The sequence below is a fragment of the Lissotriton vulgaris genome, chromosome 8, assembly GCF_964263255.1.
Source record: "Lissotriton vulgaris chromosome 8, aLisVul1.2, whole genome shotgun sequence".
NCBI lineage: Eukaryota > Metazoa > Chordata > Amphibia > Caudata > Salamandridae > Lissotriton > Lissotriton vulgaris.
The window spans coordinates 1396026652-1396049114 of record NC_141696.1 but is presented as its reverse complement, the minus strand read 5'-3'; the positions used below and the strand labels follow the sequence as shown (position 1 = coordinate 1396049114).

At 51.6% G+C, this 22463-nt stretch overlaps 1 protein-coding gene across 1 annotated transcript in view; it reads right to left on the bottom strand.

Moving 5' to 3' along the window:
- LOC147698809 (E3 ubiquitin-protein ligase TTC3-like) overlaps positions 1–22463 on the bottom strand; it is a 1497644-nt gene that overhangs the window by 653169 nt on the left and 822012 nt on the right. Inside the window, exon 29 of the mRNA XM_086935406.1 lies at positions 6828–6874. Within this exon, the coding sequence (XP_086791532.1) occupies positions 6828–6874 (47 nt within the window). The remainder of the gene's footprint in view (positions 1–6827; positions 6875–22463) is intronic.

Here is a 22463-nt window from a genome sequence, read left to right as displayed (position 1 = left end):
GACGGCGTAGCTGCATAGCGTACTAAGATGGCGGCTGCCGGGACGAGAGACTCAGGAGTGAAGAGCGCTTGTGGCCACAGTGGGGGAGCTGCTCAGCAGACGGCGGAAACTGCAGGCGCTCAGCGGGAGTGCGCGAAGCTGAAACGGAGGCCAGGTTGGGGAGATCTGGGACCTGAGAGGTTGCTGGTGCGAGGAGAGGAAATAGGACTGCGGAGCAATATATGCTGGGTCCTCGGATGAACTCGTAACCCTGCGGTGCATTGGGGAGCAGGGCGATGGCAGGCTGAGGCACCACGGACAGCGGGACACGAGCACACGCACCCCTCTGCGACCCTGGTGAGTGTGGTGGTGCGGGCCTGCGCCTGGCGCTGCGGAGGTGGGGGCGGGAGCATGTCCGCAGCGCTGCATGGATGGGGCGCATGGTTGCGCTGCTGCGAACATCTTGCTGAAGGCGCCCGGGAATGATGCAGGTGCAACTCCAGCGGACTTAGGCTGATCCTGGCGGCTGGTGGGAGCGCTATATGTGAAGTAACAATCCCAGGCATACAACTAAGGTAATGGCACACTAGACTAAGGCAAACACACAACTAATTCAATATGAGAAAATACATTTTTAATATGATAAAGACATACGATAAAAATCAATACATTGATCCAAATTGATAAAATAACATTGTACTAATACATATGTTTTCACAATAAAAGGTACTTGACATAAATACAGGCTTTTGACTATTGAGCGGTACATCATGATTTGGATAAATATTTGGCAATAGAATGTTTTGGCAAACGTAAACTGGTTCAATTATACTGTTATAACATTAAGAAATAAAATAGTAAAACCTTTTATAATCTCTTTTCACAGAAATAGGATGGTAAAAGTCCTGATGAAGGCATAGTGTGTATGTCGAAACGCGTCGACAGGAAACCATCTACCTTTTTAAAAAACAACTTTTTTTATTGTGAAAACATATGTATTAGTACAATGTTATTTTATCATTACCTTAGTTGTATGCCTGGGATTGTTACTTCACATATATTGTTTGCCCTGTCCCAGGATATTGATCCATAGCAGGGGGTCCTTGTTTTTGTCAGGGCTGGTGGGAGCGCCACATGGAGGTTGCACTTTGAGGCCTGATTGCGTTTGTCCCTCTTGGCTGCTGGCGATTTGTGCCCATCAGGTCCTGCGTACCATAGGCACAGGAGGATCCTCTGGTTGACACAGTCCTGAGGGATATTGCCTGGGCAGGAGCACGTGGGCTGAGGGAGTTGGAGGTCTCAGTGTTGTAGGCCCTGGGCTCGGCTGATCAGCCCGCGACCGGAACGTACGGACATTAGCCCGGGCACATTATCACTATCTCCGGTGGTATGAACAGACTGGGGTTGAGACCAGGGACACTCTGCTGAGCTTGAGGGACACCTGAGTATGGTCAATCAATCAAATCAATCAAAGACATTTATAGAGCGCACAACATACCCGTAGGGTCTCAAGGCGCTGGGGGTGGGGGGGTGCCGCTACTGCTCGAACAGCCAGGTCTTCAGCTTCTTCCTGAAGGAGAGGTGGTCTTGGGTCAGGCGCAGGTCGGTCGGGAGGGAGTTCCAGGTCTTGGCGGCCAGGTAGGAGAAGGACCTTCCTCCTGTAGTCGCTCTTCGGATGCGGGGGACGGCGGCGAGGGCGTGGTTGGCTGATCGGAGGTGGCGTTTGGGAGCGTAGAAGTTGATTCGGCTGTTGAGGTAGCTCGGGCCTTGGTCGTGTAGGGCTTTGTGTGCGTGGGTGAGGAGGCGGAAGGTGATTCTTTTGTTGACGGGGAGCCAGTGAAGGTCTCTCAGATGTCCGGAGATGTGGCTGGTTCGTGGGATGTCGAGGATGAGTCTGGCTGAGGTGTTCTGGATCCGCTGGAGTCTCTTCTGGAGCTTGGCGGTGGTACCGGCGTAGAGGGCGTTGCCGTAGTCCAGTCGGCTAGTGACGAGGGCCTGGGTGACGGTCTTCCTGGTCTCGGTGGGGATCCACCAGAAGATCTTCCATAGCATGCGTAGGATGTTGAAGCATGCCGAGGAGACGTTATTGACTTGCCTGGTCATGGAGAGGGAGGAGTCCAGGATGAAGCCCAGGTTGCGTGCATGGTCTGTCGGTTTGGGTGCGGTGCCCAGGGCGGGAGGCCACCAGGAGTCGTCCCAGGCGGAGGGTGAAGAGCCCAGGATGAGGACCTCCGTCTTGTCTGAGTTCAGTTTCAGGCGGCTGGTCGTCATCCACTCGGCTACCTCTTTCATCCCTTCGTGCAGGTTGGCTCTGGCGGCGGCGGGGTCGTTGGTCAGGGAGAGGATCAGCTGGGTGTCGTCGGCGTAGGAGATTATGATGAGGTTGTGTTGGCGTGCGATGGCCGCGAGGGGGCTCATGTAGACGTTGAAGAGGGTGGGGCTCAGTGAGGATCCTTGAGCGACACCGCAGATGACTTCGGTGGCCTCTGACTTGTACGGTGGTAGGCGGACTCTCTGTGTTCTTCCGTCGAGGAAGGAGATGATCCATTCCAGCGCCTTGTCCTGGATTCCGACGTTGCTGAGGCGCTGTACTAGGGTGCGGTGGCAGACAGTGTCGAATGCCGCGGAGAGGTCTAGGAGGATGAGGGCCGCTGTTTCTCCGTTGTCCATCAGGGCTCGGATGTCATCGGTGGCGGCGATGAGGGCGGTCTCGGTGCTGTGGTTGGCTCGGAAGCCAGACTGTGAGGGGTCGAGGGATCCATTCGTCTCGAGGAAGGCGGCCATCTGCTTGTTGACGGTCTTCTCGATGACTTTGGCTGGAAACGGGAGGAGCGAGATGGGGCGGTAATTCTTGAGTTCGGTGGGGTCCGCTGTGGGTTTCTTGAGTAGAGCGCTGAGTTCGGCGTGCTTCCAGCTCTCAGGGAAGGTGGCGGTGTCGAAGGACGTGTTGATGATGTCTCGCAGGTGGGGTGCGATGACAGCGTCGGCCTTGTTGAAGACGTGGTGAGGGTAGGGGTCGGTCGGTGATCCGGAGTGGATGGAGTTCATCGTGCGGATGGTGTCTTCGGTGCTGATCGGGGTCCAGGCGTGGAGGGTGGTGGTGGGGGGTGGTTGTTCGGTCTTGGTGTGCGTTGGTTGGTTGTTGAAGCTGTTGTGTATGTCCGCGATCTTGTTGTGGAAGTATGAGGCGAGGGAGTTGCAGAGGTCTTGCGATGGGGTGATGTTGTTTCCTGCGCTGGGGTTGGAGAGCTCTTTCACGATGTTGAAGACTTCCTTGCAGTTGTGTGCGCTGTTGTCCAGCCGGTCCTTGAATGCAGTTTTCTTGGCGGCGCGGATCAGCTGGTGGTGCTTCCGGGTGGCCAGCTTGAAGGTGGTCCTGTTGGCCGGTGTAGTTTCCCTTCTCCAGACTTTCTCGAGGGCTCGGCAGTTCTTCTTGGAGCTCTTGAGTTCGTCGGTGAACCACGGGGCTTTCTTGCTGCCGGGTCTGCTGGGCGGGGTCCTCAGCGGGGCGAGCTCGTCCGCGCAGTTGCTGATCCACTTCGTGAGGTTGTCGGCGGCCTGGCTGGGGTTCGCTGAGCTGGCAGGAGGGTGCTGGCTCAGGGAGGTGGCGAGCTGGTCTGCTGTGATCTTGTTCCAGCTTCTGCGGGCAGCCTGTTGCTGGTGGTGGTGGGTCGTCGTTCTCTTGAAGGTGAAGTGGACGCAGCTGTGGTCCGTCCATTGAAGCTCTGTGGCGTGGCTGAAGTCGATGTCTGTGCTGGAAGAGAAGACTGCGTCGAGTGTGTGTCCGGCGAGGTGGGTGGGGGTGGACACCAGCTGCTTGAGTCCAAGATTGGGGAGGTTGTCGAGCAGGGTGCTGGTGTTGCGGTCGTTGTTGTTCTCCAGGTGGAAGTTGAGGTCCCCCAGGAGGATGTAGTCAGCGGAGGGGAGGGCATGCGGGCTGACGAAGTCGGCGATGTCCTCGCTGAATTGTGTGCGTGGTCCCGGAGGTCGGTAGATCAGGGTGCCTCTGAGGGTGGTGTTCGGGTCGGTGTGGATCTGGAAATGCAGGTGTTCGGCGGTGGTCAGGGTGTTGTCGGTACTGGTCGTGAGACGGATGGTGTTCCTGTGGATGATGTCGATGCCTCCTCCCATCTGGTTGGCGGTGCGGTCCCTCCGGACGATCTTGTAGCCCTCTGGGATGGCGATGGCGATGTCGGGAGCTGAAGAGGCGTTCATCCAGGTCTCTGTGAGGAAGGCAACGTCAGGGGCTGTGGCGTCTAGGAGGTTCCAGAGTTCGATGGCGTGTCTGTGGACGGAGCGGGTGTTGAGCAGGATGCACTTGAGGTGGGTGCTGCTGGTGTTCGACTTGGCGGGTGCTGGTGCGAGGCAGGTCCGGATACAGGTGAACTTGCAGGCGTGGCAGCTGAAGGGTCCGTGGGTGTGGCTTGGTGGCATCCTGGGAATCGGCCGGTGTTGAGTGCGATGAGGGTGGCGGCGGAGTACGTCAAGCGGGTCGGTCGGGGTCTTCGTGGGCCAGGGGTCCTGGCGCTGGGCGCGATCCGGTCGCGGACGGGCGTAGACGGGCTTAGCTTTGGCGCGCCTTCGGCGCACAATCGGCGCGCCCGCTGCACGTTCGCGCGGTCGCCATATATGGCGAAGTGCGCGGGTGGGCGGAGCAGCTGGGAGGCGGGGGCGGGGAGGGAACAGAAGGAAAAAGGGGGCGGGGTCAGCAGTGGTGGCGGGGAGCGGGGAGGGACGACGGAGGGCGGCAATAGGCAGGAAAGACACAGGCAATACAGCGGGGGATACAACAATTCTAACAAAAACAACTCTACTCAGAAAATACACCAGGGGCACAGGAGCGCCGATCACGGACCACGCCGCTCGGAGGAGGGGGCGTGGTCACGAGGCGGCAGTCGGGCAGTGAGGCACACAGGAAGGGAAAGCGCACGCAGCAGCTGGTGGCCGTGCGGCGCGGGAGCGTCCTAGGACTAGGATGAGATCAACAGCACACGATTGGCGGCAGGAGCAGCGGAGGGGGACTGCAGGCCTGTATAACTACCGGAGCGCACCCTAGACCCGCTTAAACGATATGTAACACACATCTGCCTTTTGGTGATCCGCTGATACTTGGGACTGGTTGAGGCTTTTGGCAAGATTGCAGTTGAGGTTCCCTGCGGAGGCTGGGGGCATCGAAGAGGCGTGGACGAACAGAAGCGGCGACACAGACGTTGGGCAAACTCCGGAGGGGTGTGTGCTGATCAGCGGCTGAGCGGCCTGGGAGCCAGCTGGGTACTATTGCCGGAAGGGAGTGCTTTCAGTGGTACAGGTGGACACATACTGTCGCAAGATGAAACCTAAGTTAAGAAAAGAGGAAGGCCCGGGGCAGGAAGACGAACGGGAAGAGGGTGACTAACCTGAGGGCGCGACACCGGAACAGCGGATCAATAAACGCCTTGATAACATCCTGGAAGCCATAGCAGCCACAAAGGACTCCTTGCACCAGGACATAGCCCAGGTTACTACAGGCCTAGGACTCCTGAGAGCAGATCATTCGAAATTGGCGGACAGGGTAAAAGAAAATGAACTGTTCCTTCAAGACCTGAAACAAGCGGTGGTGACTGTGGAACGCAAACTAGGGGATGCATTGGAACGTTTAGTAACCCTAGAGAGACGGGCCGAAGACTCCGAAAGCCGCAATCGGCGCAACAACGTCAGGGTGGTGGGCCTGCCAGAAAAATCAAAGGGGGCTGATATGATCGAATATCTGGAGAACTGGTTCAGGACAGAGGTGGCCCCGGAGGGACTGTCCTCCTTCTTCTCCCTTGAAAGAGCGCACAGAGTCCCAGCTAAGCCGCCTTTACCGGTCCGCCCTACCCGACCAATAGTGGCCAGAGTTCTCCATTACAAAGACAGAGACCTGCTGATTCAGAGAGCACACTCTGCGGGGCCTTTTAAAGTGGAGAATGACACGGTCACGATATTCCCAGACTATACCCAGGAGATACAGAAAGGTAGAGCCTCCTATTTAACTATCAAGAAAGAACTCCGAACGAAGGGATCCAATATTCCCTATTTTTTCCAGCCAAACTGCGAGTAATTATGGATGGCTCGACGCACTTTTTCCTAACACCCGAGGATGCTTGGACCTGGCTTGAGTCCTATAGAGCAGGAACGGATCATAAAAGCAGAGGAGATCGTGGCCGGCCTAAACAACAACAGATGCGAAAGTCGCAGCGCCTCTGCAAGAAGAATAAAAACCAACAGGCGCAACCACCCGCCCAAATGGCGGCTGACAAACGGGGAGCCCTGGCGGTGACGGCGGTGATGACGGGATCGCAGCAGGAGGGATCGACGATAGGAACAGACTCGGACTAAGACAAGAGACACTCGGGCGCTGAGCTCTCAGACGCTGACAGCACTAGGGGTCCGGTGGTCACGCCACGAACAGCGGATTGGATTGTTGCATGAGTGACTCTTTGAAAAGCTTCCAGTGAACTGCTCTTCGATGTGCTGCTGTGCCAGGTGATATCAGGGGCGGCTGTTGTTGTGACACAATATCGTAAGGGATCAAGGGGCCAGGGTGAGGGCGATGCCTGCTACCCGTTGGGCCTGAACCACCCTTCTATTGCCCTTAAGGCAACCTGTAGTGGATACTGCAGGCTAGAATTGTGTGTTTTGTTGTGGCAGTTTGGAAGGGGGCTAATAGTCTGTTATTGGGTCCTGTTCTGGGGGGGAGGGCGAGGGATGTTACAGGGGGAATTGGTTACGGGGGTTTGAGCTAGGAGTTCCTGTTGATCAGCAAAGTACACTAGCCTCCCTTCAATCGAAAGAGATCACGAACAAAGGACATTATATACTTGACTCACAAGGTTTTCTTGATTTTCTTGCTTCTTTAATACGACACATGGGCGATCTAAAGAGAAACAAAAAAAGAAATGTACAGATGTCAACTTCAATACAGAAATCATACTTGAGCTATTTTTAAGAGACAAACATTACTGTAGACTATGAGCCAAAACAGCAAACTATGAAAATATTTTGTTATATGTCCCTCTTATAGTCTTCTTGGCAAGCTTACATAGTTTTTGACCAAAAAAGATCATTTTAAGAACGCCTTTCAGGAAGTAAATAGAACTTTACTGCTGGGATGATAGAACCTCCTATTAAAAATACACTTTGCTGTAAAATCCTTGAATATGTTTTGACATCTTCATGGTTTTAAAAACTACCATCTTCTTGAAAAACATCTCAGCACATAAGGAACTTTACAAGTATTCTTTATTGCTCATGACTACTGAGAAGCACATGGGCCCAGACATAGGTTAACTGCCTCACCCCCAAGAGGGACAATGTTGAGGTGTCATTTATCCCAGATTAGTCATCTAAAACACAAGCAACCTTCAATTATCCACATGCAATTCAAGAATTATTCAGAACAATGATAAATAGAGTTAGGCTGAGTAAAGTCCTATGACATGCATGGTTGTACTGTAAAGCAAACACAAGGAGATGATGGAAGGTGCACTGAAACTTTTCAGATATTTCCCCCCAGTCATAGATCTGAGTTGAATCCCTCATTGTTCTTTAGCTCACTTCACCACCCCAGTTCAGACCCATCCATATGCAAACTACTCTTGACCCTGTTCCTCATGGGAACAGTCCAGCCCGAACTGCCAAGCCAGGTCTCACATGGAGCAGAAACAAGCATCATGGGACCAGTTTCATGTAACTCCCCCATGACAATGCTCTTTTGAGTTGTACTGCAAAGAGGTTGCTTGCAAGCTGTAGAATTTATTAGATCTTAGCAGCTGTAATCATTGCAAAGTACATCTTTGGTAATTAAAGTGATGGAGGTCCAAGATCTTGAGCAGGCCTAGACTTGTCACTACCACAAAAACGCAGATGTTTAAACTGTGCTAGTTCCCTTCTGTGGATCCCTCTCTATAGTCCCAAGTTCAAGACATTGTTGAGTCTTAAACCTCTAATAAATCCCAGAAGAATTGATGCTCATGACAGACAGAGGGAGCAGCTTCAAGAGGAACGATCCTTTTACATCGACAGAGCAGACTCAGAACATTGGCTTCATTTGATTGATTTGTTTTCCATCTAAACCAAAGCAATGGTGCTTCATGACTATATCTGAGAGCTGCGTGGGTGCTCCACCTATCTGTTGAATAGGTACACAATTAATTAATGCGACTATGGCCGATATACCTCTTTAGCGCCAACTGATTTACTTTTTAAAAGATATGTCTTAAATTCACTTAATAAATACTGTCATCCATTGTAGAATTTAAGTTCATAGCAAAGAATTTATTTCCAAGAACCCAATAATTAAAAACTTATTTAATGGTAGAATTAAATGAAAGGAAAAAAACATGTTGATATAAATTACGGAAATACAACCACAGAGAAGAGGAAAAAAAGCGATCTCCAACAGCGTATTTGGTTAAGGGAACATATGTTTAATATTGCAGCAAGACAAAAAGGAGTCAAAAGATAGTAGGAAGGAGGCAGAATAAGTGAACACATAAAGAACTGTGCGAAAAGGTGATAAAAAGGTGGAGCACTGGATGGAACGGGAAAGAGATATATGAAAAACTTATAGAAACACTGCAAGAGAAACTATTTTCAAGATCCATTAATTTACGTCTTCGAATTAAAGTCTGCACAAGGCAAATGCAAAACCAATTCTATGAATGTATTCCTACAAAATGGTAAATACCATTCTTCTTTAAAATACTGATTAAAGTATTCGGTGAAGTGGTTTCTCAGAATTGGTATCTATGAATATGTTTGTCCATAAAATCACATGAAACTCTTATTCTCATCAAACCTGAATCTTAATCACAGTCAATGCAGTTGAGGCACTGACTTTGGGAACAAACCCCTAGAAATGTATCACACCCTTGTCTGAACAAATAGCCATTGTCTTTTGAGCTCTATTTTTGCAAACAGTCTTAACTTGACGTGTACAGGTGTTAATAAGTTAATGCCTATCATCCACAGTACTAAAACAGTTAATTTTGATACTGTGACTATATATTTGATGTTCGTTACCAATCAGTCCACTAAATTGAAGTAGATGGAAATAACCTTCCTTTTCATGGTAGACATCCACAATGCCCCAAGAACGTAAGATGAGTGTTCTAAGTCCCATCATGAAGAACAAGTTATTTACCTTAATTAACAATCTAAATGATTGACGCTCCAACTGCAGACTCCTTACTTTTACAATATTCCCAGGTGCCAGACTAGATATGGAGATTTATGGATATCTTTTCAACAATGATCACCATTCACCAGGAATTTGGACTATATGGCGGTGGTGACTAAGTATTGTCCTAAAAGTGATTGAGTGGCATATAAGTACTGCCTCTTTGCTTATGTCAGTTGCTTAATCTTCCCCCTCCGCGCCCTCAGATGCAGAGCACAATGAATAAAACTATAGGTAGCAGTGTGCCAAAATCTAACTCAGAAGCTTATTATGAGGTTCAGGGGTCCACTCCACAGAACATTGATGTGAGAGGGCAGTGAACAGTTTCAGGTTAGAGTATCCAGAACAAAGTGTGTTACTGAAAGTTTGTAACTTGTTTTGGTGACAGAAACTTTTAACCACAGATTACATGCCTGTAGAATAGATGGCACAGCAGTAACTCCCAAAGATGGAGGGTTTGAGAATTGAAGTCAGATTACGCAATCTATCAGGACGGAGCAGGCAAAATGGCCATTCTGCTGGGCCAGACTGTCAAGGCATGAGCGTTTTGTACACATGTGCACCCATGTCCCAGTCCGGCATATTTACAGAACACGCACCTCCCTTACCAATGCAGATATAGGCCTGGTCTTTGAAGGAATGGGCCTGCAGGCCTTATTAGGGTTCCTTCTTAGTCAGCTCCTAGCACACTTTAACATAGAGGACCAGCCACCTGGACAAAGTCCTCTTTTGCATTAACTTGCCTTAAATAACCCCCAGAGATCCCCAGAAAGAGCTGATAATCCACATGATAGCCTCTCATATGGTTAATGTAAAAAACTCAAGGCTATAAGGGTCAAGCTGATGAAGCCTCTCCTCCTCTTTCGAGTGGTGTAACGAGTGAAAAATGCCAGCATAGTAAATTGATAGACTGGCATGGAAGGTTGATTACAGATTTGGCAGGGAGAGGCAGCCAGAGTCCTCAGCACCAATTTGCCCGGGAAGAAAGTGGAGCAGGGAAGTTGCACAGACTGTGCCTGTAATTAAAATATGCAGTACACAGAAGTGACAGTGATAATAAAGTTGCCTCGATATAGTCAGAAGCCTTAGCAAGCAACTGTGCATAAGCTCAAAAGGCGTGCATATAAGGAACATACAGACTAACTCGGTTCAGGCCTCACCGAGACATGGCAAATTGTTTTGGAAGGAACACATGCATCAGGACTTCAGAAAATGCATTATAACCAGTGATTTAAAGATACAAGGTTGATCATGAAAAATATCAAATCTAAAAGGGGCAGCAAGTAACCCTTAACTATTCCCACTGCAAGAGTTTGCAGGGCCACTGATAAAAACAATACATCATAAAGTCTGGCCTGTAGAGAGTCAAGATGACAGACTCCACACCAAGCCACAATCTTTTATGAGCACCTGGAGGAGATGGATTTCTTGGACTGGCATCTGAATGCAAGAATGATAACACTTACTTCATGGGCAAGTGAAACAATTCAACTTCTGCCGCCTAAACTCCATATTTTGAGGTGTAGGTTGTGGAGATTCTTGTGTAGGACACTCCATTTCTGCTTGAGTGGTCCTCCAGGAGGAGTAGCTGGATCATAAAGTAAATGCTCAGGAACTCTTAGTACTACACTAGCCTGACCCAATCAGCCACCAGGAATCAATCAATCAGTTGGTCTTGTAGAGTGTGGCTTGTCACATCAGGGGGTAGCCAGGCGCAGGGGTCCTTGGTTTGGCTGCGGCGGTAGTTGAGGATGGTGGGCTGAGGGTCGAAGTTGCTGTACAAGTCAGATACCTTGCAGTGAAAATAGTCTGCTAGAGTGTCGCAGAGGGCTTGGGAGGGGCGGATCATGTTTTTAGTGGTGGAGGGTCAGGAGAATTATATGACGATGCTGAAAAGTTCCTAGGTGCGATTGGTGCTCGCCGCAATGCGGGTGGTGAGGGCTTCTTTCTTGGTCTCTCTGAGATGGTGGTGCTAGCTGTTGAGGGCAGAACTGAAGGAGTCGATGTTGGCAGGGGTCTTGTTGGATCACCAGTGTCTCTCCAGGTTCTTACAGTGGTGTTTCAGGGTAGGCAGCTCAGGGGTGAACAAACTGGTTTACTTGGTGGGTCTGATGTTAGTAGCATTCTTCTGCGGGGGGCGATGGTGTCTGCGGCAGCGGAGATTGAATTGGAGAAGTTTTGGACACAGAGTTCAAGGGTCTCAAAGGGGACGGTCTTGCTTCTCTGAGGGTCGTGGTCCAAAGGGGTTCCGTGACTTTGCCCCGATTGCGACAAGGGAGGGCGGGAAGTTTTGTTTTGCGCTTTTTGAAGGTCGTCAGTGGTTAAGTGGACGATGCTGTGGTCTGTCCAGGTCAGCTCGATGGTGTGTGAGGATTTGGCTCTGCAGCTGGTGGAGAAGATGGGGCCCAGTGTGTGTCCTGCAATGTGTGTGAGGGCAATGACAAATTGAGAAAGGCAATGATGCCCATGTTTCCAAGAAGTGGGGTGGATTTGGTGTCCTTAGGGTCTTCGAGATGGAAGTTCAGGTCTCTCCGGAAGATGTAGTGGTTGGAGTCTAATACTAGGGGGGCAATGGAATCCGGGATGGAGAAGAAGAAGCTGAGGTCTGTAGGTGAGGGCTCCTCTGAAGGTGGTTTTGGCATCTGGTTTCATCTGGAAGTTGAGGTGTTCCGTGATAGGTGTAGTGTTGTCATCTGAAGGGGTACAGTTGAATGAGTCCTAGTTGATGATGGCGATGCCTCCGCCGTGTTTGTGGAGTCGAACGCAGTGGATCATCTTGTATCTGGGCGGTGTAGAAGTGGCTTGAGGTGCCGAATCTCGTCGGCTAAGTTCTGGTGGCGGGCTGGAGATCTAGGGGTCCTGGTGCTGGGTGTGGTCCAGGCACGGACGGGTGTAGACAGGTTTACCTTCGGTGCAGCTGCATGCAGCCTTCATTAAGTATATCTGGGAGAAAGGAGGGGCTGTCCGGGAACCAGGAGGGCAGCGACTGGGCGGGGAGAGGGGGACCTGAGCTAACAAGTCAGCAGCGGGAAAACAGCACAGCGAGCGGGGGAGGAGTGGAGAGAGCAGCAAGGCGGGAGCAGGAAGCAAAGAAAAATAAGGGAATTGAGAGAGAAAATAATGGAAAAGTAAAGGGCAGAGAAAGAAAAGGAGCAGAAGAACAAATGGGCAGAGAGGAAGAAAAGAAAAAGGCCAAGAAGATAGAGTACAGGGCAAAGATGAGACTGAGCAACTGGAAGGCAGAGGAAAGGGCACTAGCAGGCAAGAGTGGAAGGTGCAGAGCGCAGCAAAGGACTGGCAAGGACCGGGCTTGAATCGCGGCTGCTCATCTGGAGTGCCGGGAGTGGTCCCTCTGTGCTGATCGCGCCTGCTCATCTGGAGTGCCGAGAGTGGTCCATCTGTGCTGTTGCAGAGGAGTGGCTGATCAGATCAGGTAAGAGGTCAAGGGCTACTCCCTAGATAGACTTTCAGAGACCGAAGGATTGATTGAAACTAAAAGTTGATGAGGAGCATGCTCTCAGTGTAAGACCAGAGGCACCAGATTTCAAGCTCCCCAAGATGGCCTTCGTAACACAGTAGGAATATGTTACTCACCTAGTAAGCATCTATTTGCTGCAGATTCACATGCTAGAGACGGTGGCGCCGGTGGAGGTGTCACGAGGTCAACCGGTGTCGATCCGGGACCTATCCCAAATCCCTGGGGAGCCGGCGGTGACATCGGGCTGGAGCCGCTGAAGATGGTAAGGCAGGACCCCCCCCACCCCCCGTCGGGCCCGCGGGGCCTGTAGGAGCACCGGCGGGGCCAGACGGCCCAAAGAGGCAGGCCATGGCAGTAAGAAGCTCTTGCACCTGAGCCAGCGTCACCCACGCACCCGGGAAGGGGAGTAGACTGGGGGCGATGTGGCAAGCTCAGCCGGAGCCGCAGGGGGTGGCACCGCCCAGAGCTGCAGAGGGTGGCACCGCCCAGAGCTGCAGAGGGTGGCACCGCCCAGAGCTGCAGAGGGTGGCACCGCCCAGAGCTGCAGAGGGTGGCACCGCCCAGAGCTGCAGAGGGTGGCACCGCCCGCACCCTCAGCCACGTCGCGCGGCGGGAAGTAAAAGAGCGACAATGCTTCTTCGACTTCTTCTTGGAATGCTTCGACGTACCTGACCCCGAGTGCGAAGACTTAGATCAAGAGGAGTGGTGATGACGACTCCGCGACCGGTACCTCGACCTCCCACGGGACCGGGACCTTGAGCGGCGAAGAGCCGACTACCGTGCTTCAAGCAACTTTCGGGACTGCTTCCGGAAGACCTTCGGCGCCATGGCCCGGCAGTCGGGGCACGACTTGGGGTCGTGGTCGCGCCCCAGGCAGTAGAGACACACGCGGTGGGGGGTCAGTCACCGACATCATACGATGACAGTCCCCACAGTTCTTGAAACCGGGAATCCCTACGACACCAGGAGTCGATTGACTCGAAAAGATGAGGTAAAAGGCCTGGTAAAAGTCAGTCAAAAATTGACTGGGGGTACTTGCTCTTCCCGGATCTGCGCTTGCTGGCGCGGATAAAGAAAGAACTGATGTCAGCGCGTGTGGGCGTGTCTAAGTAGCTCCTACGGCGTCATCACAGCGCCAACGACGCACGCAAAGCCGCACAACGACGCCTACCGATGCGCAGGGGTACTGCTGACAAAAACTTTCTGGATCCAGTCTGACGCCTGGGAGTAATTCTAAGGTAAGGAATCCATCACTACGTGTTTCTTTCAGATCCTGTCTCTAACAGATAAGGCATTACCAAAGGTAAGTAACTTTTTCATCTGACTGAGACATCTAGTTGCAGATTCTTTACCTTTGAATTAGATGCCCTGCAATACCATCCCCAGAGGAGGGTCTGCAAACTGATCCTACTAAAAGTCCCTTAATAGAACTAGCCAGCCTAGAATAAGATAGAGCGTCCGGGCGGCCCTAGGAATTTAGGTGAGGAAGCAGATGCTTCACCATAAAAACTGTGGTAAAGGCCATCATCAACAGAAGACAGTAAGCCATTGAAAAGAGTGGAAAAAGTTACACATGGAAGTGGAATAAAAATGTGTTGGAAGACAACATTACTAGAAACAAATACTGCGCAGCTCCCCTGGTGGTATCCGCACGCATGGTCAGACAGGGCTTAGGCATCAGAGTCAACAGCCAATGCCAATGAGCCATAGCTACTTGTTGTAGAAAACAAGTATGCAACCTAAACCTGCCATGAGAAATACAGGTAAAAGGAATTTTACACATTTACAATGGAGAAAGCATTGATCAATGTTTCAGCAGAAACATTGCAAAGACAACAATCACAATTATTGGAATAGACCAACTCTTGTCCGGAGAAAAAACTTCTAGAGATAAGGTTAACACCTCTGGTATCTATAATGTAGAAGCAACAGAGGAGAAAAGGATAAACAAACGCATATGCAACAAGCAAGATAACTTCCCACTGGAACAGGGAAGAATATGTGTAAGGACAACAAGACCAGCGGTATAAGAGAACAGTCTCTTGAGCATAACCCGCACATAATAGGAATGTGGCAAATATGCCACAAACAAGCAGGGTACAAGAATGAAGGAAAAATCCCCTTCTACAGAGAATATAAGAAAGTGGAGCCTGTGTACCACCAGTGCCTGAGGGTCCAGTGTCTAAAGTCCATCCTGCTGAGGAACAGCGACAGGAACTTGCTAAATAAAACGAAGGACATACTTATAGAAGAATGTCCTAGCTGGGAACACTGGCTAGACAAGTAATGAACGATGCACTGCAGTTCAGGGACCTTTCCTCTATTCCTACTGCTTATCTAGGAAATTAAAAGGCTTCCTGAAAAAATAATCCATTATTTACCTACACATGCCTATAAGGCATACAGAAAATTCTCTACAGAGAGCATGGAACATAGGTAAGCATCCTCGCAATATGAGAAAAAAACGACTACTCCGGTGATAGAAATGGGATTTCCGGTTGGCTAATGCTTGCGCCAAAGTCAGGCAGAAACCACCACTCTAGTCAGGGCAAGGGAGTTACACGCCAAAGATAACCCCTGCTTGTAGGAGAGTAGGGTCTGCTTCCTATGGTCACCCCCACTTTTTGCTTTTGCTTTACTGGTTTTCAACTTAGATGTGGCTGTGGGCCTGCTAATCAAACCCACAGCCCAGATGCACTCTCTCTAAATAAATGTAAGCCATGTACTCTAGGTACATACACAATTGGGAATTGGGTCACCTTGTCAGCCCCTGTAAAAGTGTACCATAGGTGCTCAGGGCATAGGTGTAACCAAGGCCTACCAGGGGCTGCAGCATGTTTTGTGCCACCCCTGGCTGACCACTCAAATAGACACAACTGGCTGATCACTCAGCTGGGGCAAGGTCGTGTATTCACCCCTTGCTTAGGTGTAGTATTACTATACCTACTTACATATAGACACATAGTAACCTATAAGTCACTACTATGGCAGGCCTTAACAATCCTGAAGGCAGAGTGCTTGATTATGTGTGAGATGGTGCTCTAGCATGAGCTGAGCCTGTCTGCAGCTTTCGGAACCATGTCCTTATAGCTGTTTTATGAGATAGCCATACCATATACTCTTAAGTGCATTATAATCCTCGCTGTTAATGCTAACTTTGGTTTGGCTTTATCAAAACATGTCGTGTAAGGTGTCATACACTTTGGAATACTACCCCCTCGCCAATTCTAGCGATGGGGGTAGCATTCCACCCTTCTAGAGGGAGAAGACATGTTAGTTCTGACTTTCCTGGTTAAAGTTAACCAGAACCCCAGCATCACAAAATGGATGCTGCTGCCACAGACACGAGTCTGACCTCCTGCTGCTGAGAATCCTTCCAGTCACGGAGGTTTGGACAATAGGTTTCCTGCTTGGGGAGGTGCGAGCACCACCCCAGACAGGAGGATGTGTATTGGGACAGGGAGGGCTGAATAGAATCAGACACTGCCTGGAGCACTCTAGGTGCTCCATGCATACCCCAATTAAAACCGGTTGCTGGGGCACTGCAGCCCCAGCTCTGGTGCGAAACTGCACCAAGGAAAGGGGGTGTAACCACCCCCTTCCTGGTCCCACCCATAGGAAGGACCTAGTGACCAACCCAGCCACCTTTAGTTGTATAAAGGTAGGAGCTGGCACAGGAGACTTTAGATTAATCCTGGAATCGACTGAAGACGAAACTCTGGACCCTTCGACATTCATTGAAGACTGAAGAAATCTCTCTTGTGGCAAAGGAGTGACCACCCTGGGCAACCAGGCACCATCCAGCAACTCGACGGCTTGCTTTGTCCCCGTTCCCGACGGAACACGAGCACAGAGCCTGACAAGACCTCGACTCCTGGATCCCTCTGACCCCACTGCATGGCTCCAGCACAGCTGAGCTCCGTGGAAGGCGTCGGGACCCGTGGAAGCAGGTAACTTGGAAAGTCTGCAACTTGCTAACAGCGCAGCTCCTGAGGCCTCCTCGAAGCTGTGCCCTGGGGACTGAGACATCCCAACACAGAGCTCCACCTGCACCGAAGACCAGCCCTCCACACTCCACGAGATCTGCGTGGGGCCCTTCTGCTTGTGTTCTGCTCGACGCGTTGTCCAGTTGCTGGCCCGTTGGCTAGTAGCCCTCCGACGGCGATCCTTTTGAGAATCCACCGCTGGTCTGGTTGCTCCAGACTGGCACTTGCTTCCCTGCAAAGGTGAAGTACCTCAGACCCTCCTGGTCTGCACCAGAAGCTCTTTGTGTATCCTGCGTGGGTTGCCTTTGCTTAGGCTTGTTGGCTCCGATCTTGAAGCTGACTCCTCCATCTGCGAGAACCTTTGTGGGACAGCTCCTCTCCAGCACCTGGTCGTCCTCGACGCCTCCTGGTCCGCGTGGCTGCAACGACAAGCTTCACCCCAGCACCTGATTGCTCCTCGACGACGTCTGGTTCCTTCCTGGTTCCACCCGGTCACTGGCTAGTGACCTAGACTCTGTCCCCTCTGCTTTCAGGTCGTCTTCAACTCTGATCCACCCTTGGATCCACCCGGACATCTTCCTCCTGGTCGCTTGCAGCATCTTTCTTCACAGGCTCCATAGACTTCAACCGTGAAACCCGACACATCTTCACACCTATGCACGCACTTCCTGTGGGTGAGGTAACGCAAGTACTTCGGTGCTCTCAAGGGTATTGACTATACAAGTGTCTAAGTTTTTAGCTGTATCCTTCTAGCTAGACCAGAAGTGTCCTAAATCTTCATTTACTTAGCTTTTACATTCCTTTTGATTTTCTATTGACTCTCGCGTGAGAGTACTGACTCTGCACGCGCCGCCTGTCGGCCTCCTACTCCTAACCTAAGGGTCAGATAGTGTAGTCCCAGTGATTCCCTAGGCCCTAGGCCTTCTCATTTCCCAAGTCGTGGTTCTTGTACCACTTACTTAGTATATGGTCTTACGCGCCTCTAGGGCCTGACTGTAAATTGTGCTATTTAAAGTATTTCTAAGTGTAACTTGTTATGTGCTTTTGCCTCTGATCTCATAAAGAGTTCAGAGGAGTGTGTTAGTAAATAAATACATATATATTTTATATATATCCTGTGTGGTGTCCTTTCATGTGATATTCAAGGGGTTACATATGGTAAAACAGCTGGCTTTACACGCCCTCAAGAGTCTTTTAGCCTAAGACTGTTCTGTCCACGCTACCTCTAGGATAGCTGGTCTATAAGGTTGACTTTACAACCATCACCATAAGGGTTGTTTGGACTGGTGTAAGGTGTTCACTAGAATAGTGAACATCATATACCAGACCAACTTCTCACACTGCAAGATCACATAGGGCCAAAAACATGTACCCCACGCAAGGGCACAACACCTGAACTGTCCCCCAGGCCAACTGGCCCCCAGGGATTGAAACGCGCTGTGTCCAGAAAGTCAGGGCAGGCTGCGCAGGCAGCCAAAGGAAAGATGCGCAAAGGAACAGGCCTAAACGAAGCAGCTGCCCACTAAGTGCTGGGCAGCTGTAGCAGAGAGCCTGGCACCAGCGTGCCTCCTGGCTCTCTTCTGGGGCTCTGAAATAAACAACGGTACCCCCAAAACAAGGTGTGAGCCACGTGGGCCCTAAAGCAGGACTGCCCCCAAATCGCGAGGGAGCCCTGGGGCTCTGAACAATTAAATAATGCCCCTGACGTTGGGAGTCCCCTCTCTGGGAACTCGGTAATCAAGGAAATGCCCAGGAGCCTCGTGGGCTCTACAGAACTGCTCCCGCACGTTGGAGTCCCTCGTGGACTCTGAGGACTCGAGATCACCAAGTGGGCCCTGAGACTCACGTGGGCTCTGCAGAACTGCCCCCGTCGTTGGAGTCCCGCTCGGGGGACTCAAGACCAGTAAATGCCCCAGAGCCTCTCGTGGGCTCTAGACACAGCAATGTCCCCGAAAGTCCATGGGAGCGGCCCGCTGTCAACCGTAGCCCCTCTATGCAACCAGAAACTGCCCCGCACTTGTACAACCGGAGACCTACTCACCCGGACTCCTGTCGGGCTTCATCTGGTGCCGACTTTGGCCTCCACGCCGCGTTGTGGAGCCCCCCATTCACAGGGGCTCCTCTTCCAGTGCGGCGGGCAGGGCGGCTGGGGAACGAGAGCTCCCGCTCCTCGGGGCTCTCTCTCTTCGTGGCACTCCGGGTCTCAGATCAGCAGACACGAGGCTTCACACGGGAGCCCCGTCACCTCACTTCAAGGCCTCACTTCCGTCTTGCGGGTCCGCCCCATGTCAGGCCTAGTTTCATGCTGTTGCCGGGCCCAGCGGTGGGGATTTCACTCTGGCAATATCCGGGGTAGGCTCCTGGGATAATTACTAAAACGGGGTGGGCGCCCGTTAAGAGGCACTAAGAAAATCAGCAAATATGCGGCGTGGGAAGCCGCTTGTAGGCACAAGGGCGGGGGAATCCCCTCTCTCCGCCAGTAGCGCGATGCTACAGATAGCTCCCTGAAGTCACTCAAGCTCCCCCAGGCGCTGTCAGGAAAGTAAAAGCGCTCCCAGCACTAGGGGAATAAAGAAAGACAAGCAAAGCTCTCCCAAGCGCTAATATCCCCTTCAGGAGGTGGGGGGGGGGGCAAAGGCTGGACCCAGGGTCCAGCTCACAGGACCCTCCAGGCAGGGAGGCAGTCCCCAGTGGCGGTTCCTCCTGGCGCCCAACAGCAGCAGGCCCATTTCCAATTTAGGATCAGGCAAGATAACATTTTGCAAGGGGACATAGCCCCTTTTTATACATAGAAATCCTTTGTCTAAAGGTGCAGGCAAGGGGCGAACCAGATACAACTGGTTCCTTAGCACTTTGTTTTGCTCAGCCCATCTGCCTATTCACAGGATGGGTAGGGTCATCAGTCGCACCACAGGGGGCGGAACCAGAATTGTGTGGGGAAAGCCCAGCCCTATTCAGGTCCCAGGTGCTCCCCTCCCCGGTCATCAACATGCAGATATCCCATTCACCACTGGGCAGACCCATCCTGACTCCTGGAGCCTGGCACACTAGCCAGCTCCAGCCAATCACAAGCCAGCCAGTCATTTCACCTTTTATAGACAGAAAGGCCAACTTCTAGAAGTGGCACTTCCACACTAGACACAATTATGCCGCACACATCATTGTGCAGCATTTAATCACACGAGTCCGCACCTACCAAACTCGAGCTTGCACTCCCCACGTATCGAACTACCAAGGACACATACATTCCCCATGCATTCCTATGGGAGGGCAGGCCAACCTCACTACATGCACGCACGCACTTTACCCTGGGACACAGTGGTAAAGTGTGCAGAAGCCAAAAAATCACTAACACCAAGTCATATATCAAACGCAAAAAGTTTAGGGGTGAACCTGCCAGAAGCGCCAAGTCCAACACAACCCCTTTCCAGCCAAAACGCAGGGTAGACCAATCTCCACCGTGATGAGCTTCCTTGCTTGGGGCGTTAGAACACGGACGCGGGCCCGCAACTGCAGGGACACCCTCCTGTTCTACGCCACGATGAACCCATGGGGTTCCTTCTAAAAACACTGTCTGGAACTGGGCTACCCCACTGGTACTCTCAAGTTGTCCGCTGCCAGGACCAGACCCTAGGCCACCCAGGTGCCACTGGTCCTTGCCTATTCACAGAGTGGGGGGTAGTAACCCCTGGTACATAGTAGCCATTCTCCACTCTTCCTGTCAGTAAGAAAGGACTAGACAGCCACTGGATCTCCAGCCTAGGGTCTACACCCTCAGGCGGACCAGGAGTCACAGGGGAGGCTCTCCTCCCTCTACCTCTCCTTCTAGGGTTCCTCCACCTCCTGCGAGGGGTACCCTCAGAACACCATTCTCCCAACCTAGGGTTTAACCCCTCAGGTTGCAACGGGGTCAGAGGCAGGCTCTTCAAACCTCTGCACCCCCTTCCAGAGTTCTGCACCCTCCCAACTGGAGCGGTACCCCTGGAAGATGAGTCGGTCAGGACACTAATTACAGACGTCCTTACCTCCAGGTCAGGCGGATCCTGAACCTGGCCTCCCAACCTTTGGTCTAAAACCTCTGGCGGAATATTTGCCTGGCACTCCATGACTTCTGGGGATTTACACACCATCCCCCAGAGGCTGACACATGACTCATATGTCGTGTAACTGTCTGTGTCGCACAGATCTCCCATCCCCTGTCTACCTGACAGTGCGCAAAGATCCCCCAAAACAGAAGTGGCGTCACCCGGGTTCCCCCAAGGGAATCTAGTCCAACTGGCTAGTCCCTGGTCCACTGGTTCTTCCACTAGGGAACTCATCCCCCAACCACACCTCACTTCGGACTCCTGTACCCTCCCAACTGGAGTGGCACTGCCGGACACAAGAACCCATGGAACTCTATTTACAGATGCTCCAGGTTCGCTAGACACTAGGTGATCTTCCTCAAATGGACGAACAGGACAGCCTAGGTCCCCAACCTGGTGTTCCCTAAAGAAACCACCCAGGTTCTAAGATAGGGCTTCGGGCATCTGGGGACTCTCAGTCACACACTCACTCCTGCTCCACTGAGACAGGCCGTAAGCCCCTACACCCCTCTCACTACCCTGGGACCTAGCTGGGCTACCCTGAGCCTCTTCCACCACACTGGGCTGGAAGATACCTGAACCACTACTTTTGTAATCACTCACCACTGACTCTGCAGAACCCCTAGCACTTTCCAATCGGTCTGCTTCCTTTGCCAGCTCATAAGGATCAGAGGTTTCATACCTCAACAGGTGCTGGCGCAACTCCGGCCAGCAACGACTGAACAACTGCTCTCTGAAAACAAGATCAAAAAGTTTGTAAAATAAGGCCCCGTGTGAACCTCTAACCACTCAATCAGTGTCTCTTGACATTCGTCCACAAACTCCTCCCAGGACTGGTGAGGCAGTTTCCTACTGTCACTGAGTTTCAACCTGTACTTCTCCTCTCTGGACCTTGGTACCATACTTTGGGAACTGGGAATAGGGTGTCCGGCACGGGAGTCTATATGGCTGCCACCACTGGACTCAACCCTCCCTGGGGAATCCAGAAAACTATAACGGCGCTCAGGGGATAATCTACCCTCCTGAGCTAATTTGTCTCTGGCGAAGGCCCTCCTAGCCTCCTCTAGCTCTTTCACCTGAACACCCAGCTGCGCCATCTCCCTGGCATGCTCTAACTGGATCTTTTCTAAAGTCAGCTGGTGCTCCCTTTCTTCCCTCCTATCTTCCAACTCCTCTCAGGACAGGGACCGGGAAAAGGATGGGGCGCTGCCCCCTACACTGGACCCAGCAAGGGACTCCCTATCTATGGGGTCTTCACTATCTGCTGGCACCCATGTACTGTCATTTTCTCCCTCCGCTTCAGACTCTTCAGGGCTCCCCTCAGACCCCCCACCCTCATGGTGTGAGACCCGGGCCCTCTCCTCACTGTGCTCATGTTCCCAGTCATCCTTCTGCTATTGGGTTAGGTTATCTCTAAGTTTGGGCTGGGTGTCTGTCTCATTCACTGCGATGTCACTCTCTTCACAAAACTCTACCAACTTATGCATGAACAGACCCCAGAAATTGAAAACAGACTCCATCTTGGCAGGATGCTCACAGACACATGCAACACAGGGGATTTAACAATCTGAGCTGAAGCAAGAGTACACATTTCACAAAGTATTCAGCAAGCTCCCTATCACAGAGAACTCACACTCACTTGTCTAGTGTCACACACCATTCATCCACACACAACCCCCCCCTCGGACTGGTAAGGCAGTTTCTACCGCCCCTGATTTCTCAACCTGACCACACGT